We start from the raw sequence: 5033 nt of genomic DNA, 5'->3' as shown, positions 1-5033 counted from the left end.
TGTGACACGCAGCAGGACTCGCACCACCCACACAGAGCTGTTGGCCTTACACCATCACAGCAGCTCCAAAGGAGAGAGTGGAAGTAATAAGAGAGGAGCTCTGAAAAGACCAAGCTCTGCTGCTCCCTGGCTGTGCTGCTCTGCTGGGACTCTTCCCTGCCCCACGCCTGCAAAACTGGCCCTGCCCTCCAGCTTCAGGGATGGACTCAACCAAAGGATCTTGAACAAAGACCTTGCTGATGGGTCCTTTCTTTCATGTGAATACACACAGAGCAGACTCCTCATTGACACAGTCCCTGTCAACAGTCCCATTCAGCCTGTAAACAGGGAATAAGATGCATAACAAAATCTTTTGGGTACAACATTAACATAGGAAAAGAAAAAAAGCCCCCAAAGCACCACCACCAAAACAACCTGAGAGGGCAGGCTGGGCCTCTAATGATTACACTTTAGCCTATGGAGCTGAAAACAGGCAGGTTTTTGCTTCTGGAAAGCATCCAGTCATCATTTTCCTCAGGGCATCCTTGAGCTCCTGGTTCCTCAGGCTGTAGATGAGGGACTTCAGGGCTGGAGGCAGCACCGAGTACAGAACTGGCAGTGCCAGGTCCAGGGATGGGGAGGACATGGAGGGGGGCTTCAAGCAGGCAACAAAGCCAGTGCTGAGGAACAGGGAGACCATGGCCAGGTGAGGGAGGCACGTGCAAAAGGTTTTGTGCCATCCCTGCTCAGAGGGGATCCTCAGCACAGCCCTGAAGATCTGCACATAGGAGAAAAGAAGGAACACAAATGAACCAAAAGTTAAACAGATGGAAAACACAACAAGCCCGAGTTCCCTGAGGTGGCAGTGTGAGCAGGAGAGCTTGAGGATGTGTGGGATTTCACCCAAGAACTGGCCCAGGGCACTGCCCTGGCACAGGGGCAAGGAAAAGGTAGTGGCCGTGTGCAGCAGAGCATTGAGAAAGGCACTGGCCCAGGCAGCTGCTGCCATGTGAGCACAAGCTCTGCTGCCCAGGAGGGTCCCGTAGTGCAGGGGTTTGCAGATGGACACGTAGCGGTCGTAGCACTCGACGGCGGCGAGGAGGGAAAACTCCGCTGAAATGAGGAAGACAAAGAGAGAGAGAAAGAGAAAGAGAGAAAAAGAGAGAAAGAGAGAAAGAGAGAAAGAGAGAAAGAGAGAAGAGGAAGAGGAAGAGGAAGAGGAAGAGGAAGAGGAAGAGGAAGAGGAAGAGGAAGAGGAAGAGAGGAAGAGAGAAAGAGAGAAAGAGAGAAAGAGAAAGAGAAGGAGAAAGAGAAAGAGAAGGAGAAAGAGAGAAGGAGAAAGAGAAAGAGAAAGGGGCTGTGCAGCACCTCCTGCGTAGGAGGTGGTTGTGGTGTCCCAAAATGGAATTGTGCATGGCTTTGGGGACAGTGGTGCAGATGGAGCCCAGGTCGGTGAGGGCAAGGGTCAGCAGGAAGAAGAACATGGGGCTGTGCAGGTGCTGGCCGCAGGCTCCGGCGCTGATGATGAGGCCGCTGCCCAGGAGGGCAGCCAGGGAGATGCCCAGGAAGAGGCAGAAGTGCAGGAGCTGCAGCTGCCGCGTGTCTGCCAATGGCAGCAGGAGAAAGGGGCTGATGGAGCTGCTGTTGGACATTGGCTGTGTGTGGACATGGGGACCTGTTCATGGAGAAAAGTCAGTGACAGCTTAAGGGAAACGGCTCTCAGCCAAATCAAAGCCATGTCCCACAAATGCTTCTCCTGTCACACACTGACACCTTATGGGGATTCAGAGTGTCGCCACGGAGAACGGCTTTGGCTGGCCTGGGGCCTTGCGAGAGACGAGAGACGGGGCGGGCCGGGGCCGCGTCTGGCAGGAGGCGAGACAAAGAGCAAGAGGCGAGACAAAGAGCAGGATAGTTAACGGGAGATTGGGCGAGGAGATGGTAATCTGTAGCCCTTGGAGATGTAAAACATATAACCTTAGAAGCTGAAGTTTGTAGCTGCTGAACTGTGGGTTTGGAACAGTATATAAAGATGTGACTCGTGCGAGGAAATTTGGCTTTGCATGCGGCCGGCGAAGTCCGTGTTCCATCACCGACAACACCCTTCTGTTTTTCTAGCAGATCTTCCTTCAGCTCCAGCCGCAGCCCTGCTTGGTGCTGGCTGCGTGCGACATGAGTTTCAGGGCAATTGCTCCGGGGGGTTTTATAATTCAGCCTTGCTGTGCAGAAGTGGGAGGGGGACAGCCACCTGTCCTGGTGTTACACTTTGAAACCCCAGCTAACACAAGGGCACTCCCAGGGCCCAAGAACAGGAATGGCAAAAGCTGTTAAAGTGTTCTAGAGGTTTTTACAGCTCCTCTTCATCTCCCCGGCTGACTGGTTTTGGATGTCAGAAACACTCAGCATTGCTGCTGCCCTCGGGGAGAATAGAGCGAGTTCTGTGAGGCAAGGCGGTGAGTGGAGAGTGAGGGGAGGTGCTCTGTCACTCTGTCCTGTTCCAAGATCCTCTGGGCTTTCACCCTTGTCAGACAGAGGATAATCACCCTCCCATATTTCCCTTAGAAACCATCCCAACACTGCTGAGAGCAGATCGATCCACCACAGCCCATCAAATGTCCATCCCCTTCTCGAGGTCTCAGCCCCACATTGGTAGCCAAATACACACATGGCTCATTGCACCAACCCAACAGCACTTTGTCCATCATCAAACTTCTGTGTCTCACTGTGGGGCTTTCAGGTAACACAAAGATGCTACACGACCTGTTTGCGTCCTGGAGGGAAGCTCCGAGCTTAGGGGGAATCCTCAAGAAGAAAGCCAAGTGTCCTAATGATGGCATTGGATGTAGGGAGATGGAGCTCCTTCCCTGGCTGCATTGCCCACAGCCGGGCACTGGGGCCAGCGTCACCCTGAGCCAGCTGAGCCAGCTGTGCCCCCTCCCAGAGCCCCCCAGTGCCAGGCAGATGCTCCCGGCCCTGTGCTCTGCAGAGGGAACTGGGCCCGGGACCGCAGAGCTGCCCCACAGCTCTGCTGCAGCTCTGCCTGCACAGGAGGGGCTTCACGCCTTGGAGCCCCGGCCCTGAGGGCAGAGGCTTGGCTGAGGGAGAGAGGAGGGGAGGGGGCTTGTTCAGAGGGAGGGGCTGCACTCGAGGGCATCCTGTGGAGGTCTCTAAGCTCTCCGTGCCACAACATTTCTGCCTTTTGTTTTCTCTCATTGCCTGATCTTCTCTCTGCTTGCTGAAGATCTTCCTCCTGGAGATGTTTCCCTGTGCCTGATCTCTTCCTGCCAGCACTCACAGACCCCATATCTCTGTGCACTCTCCTTGGCCCTACAGAAACCTGCCTGTTTGCAGGGCACTGGCTGGGGACAGGTTCTGTTTGCAGGTGGGAGAAAGGACAGGTCAGACTAAGCCTGGCGGGTCCAGCAAAGGTGATGCCGGTGCTCTCCGTGGGCAGAGGAGTGCCTTGAAAGCACTTTAGGAAACTCCTGCAGAGCACTCAAGTTACACTTCCCATGCCTTAGGGACTCTTAAAAATGAAGAATTCCTTTATCACTTCCCCCCCTCCCATTCCGCAAGAGTAGGAAACGGAAAACACTCTCAGGAAATTTCATCTTTATAGAAAGGCTTGTCTTGGAAATATTACTGGACTGAGCCTAAGCCCTGAGCATGTCCTCATGTTCTACACCAGGGATACTCAGAGAATGTACTTCCTGAATCCACAGTCAGTGGTATGTTCCAGCTTGAGGAGATCATTTCAGGAACTGCAGCTGCTTTGTCCTGCAGCCAGAGGCTTCCTGTGTCAAGGGCTGGGAATGATTCTCCCCCGGTCACTTGTCAGCATCTTCCCAGCCCTAACTGATGGAACCCCTCTGTGCCTCTGTGCCGTGCCCGGGCTGGCTGCAGGCAGTGCCCCAGCCGCCGGAAAGGCAGATCCTGTCCCTCCCTCATTGCTCGGGACTCTTCCCGGGGCACTGGGATGTGGGCATGTGCAATGCCAAGGGCAGGACCATGGGGTGCCCCCTGCCAGGCTGCTGAGCAGGAAAAAAGAGGCAATGAGGCCCCAGGGCTGCAAGGGTCACTTGTCTCCCAACTGGCCCCAGGGGCAGGGACAGCAGCCCTGGCCAAAGTGCTGCAGAAGTTGCCTCTGTCAGGGCCTTGCAGCTTCTGCACATCCCTCTGCCCTCTCCGGCCCAGGCTGTCCTACAGTGTCCGTGCCCTGTGTCTCTGTCCCTGCAGGCTGTCCTCATCCCCCCGGCTGCCCCACCTCCCCGGCCCCTTCCTTTGCTGATGGCTCTGCGGCCTGCCTGGCTCTGCCTTGGCACGCAAAGCCTTGGGCTGCTCCAGACTCCTTCTGGGGGACACGTGGCACCACAGCACTGCCCTGGGAGAGAAATTCCTTTCTCCTTGTGTCCAGTCTGGACCTCCCCACCTGCCCTTTGCATTAATTCTTTCTTTTGCCGGCTGTTCTCTACTATGTCAAAAGGATCCACCATCTCTGAAACCACCCTTCAAGCCCTCCCAGGACTCTCCTCCACTGTCCTCAGGCTCCACTCCACTGAGCACAGAGCCCCTTTGTCCCTATGTAGTGATCATGTGCTTGAGGCCACGGGCACCTGGACAAGAAGGTCGGTTCTTTTCTACAGGAAGGAAACCACAGAACCCCAGTGTTCTGAAGGCAGATGAGAGGCAGCCACCAGAGGCCAAGGCAAGCCAGACCTGTCTGTCCTTGCAGCTTCTGTCTGAAAGCAACCCTTGGACATATGGGGAGTTTTGGAGGTGGAGTTCCATTTCAGCTGTGGGTGCCTGGACCGGAATGACAGCTCTTCTCCCCAGGAAGGAAAGGGCAGAGCCCCAGGGTTTCAAAGGCTGATTAGTGGTGGCTCAAGGAGGCCAAGGCCAGCCAGACCTGTTTGTCTTGGCAGCTTTTGTCTTGGAGCGATCCTTGGATAGAGGGAATTTGGGAGGCCAAATCCCAGTTTTGTCCATGGACGTCTGGCCAAGAAGGACAGTTCTTTTCCATTGGCAGAAAAGTGAGGAGCCCCAGTGTTTCAAAG

At 55.1% G+C, this 5033-nt stretch overlaps 1 protein-coding gene across 1 annotated transcript; it reads right to left on the bottom strand.

Annotated features, from left to right (window-relative positions):
* Positions 1 to 454: 454 nt before the first annotated feature.
* On the bottom strand, positions 455 to 4472 carry LOC138101994 (olfactory receptor 14J1-like). Its single transcript, XM_068999741.1, has 2 exons — positions 4409 to 4472; positions 455 to 1092 (listed from the first exon to the last, which is right to left on the bottom strand). The coding sequence occupies exons 1-2, from the start codon at positions 4470 to 4472 to the stop codon at positions 455 to 457; spliced, it is 702 nt and encodes a 233-aa protein (XP_068855842.1).
* Positions 4473 to 5033: the final 561 nt, after the last annotated feature.

Source organism: Aphelocoma coerulescens, unplaced genomic scaffold (assembly GCF_041296385.1).
Source record: "Aphelocoma coerulescens isolate FSJ_1873_10779 unplaced genomic scaffold, UR_Acoe_1.0 HiC_scaffold_60, whole genome shotgun sequence".
NCBI lineage: Eukaryota > Metazoa > Chordata > Aves > Passeriformes > Corvidae > Aphelocoma > Aphelocoma coerulescens.
Note: the sequence above shows the minus strand (reverse complement) of the source record. Positions and strands in the feature narration are given on the sequence as shown.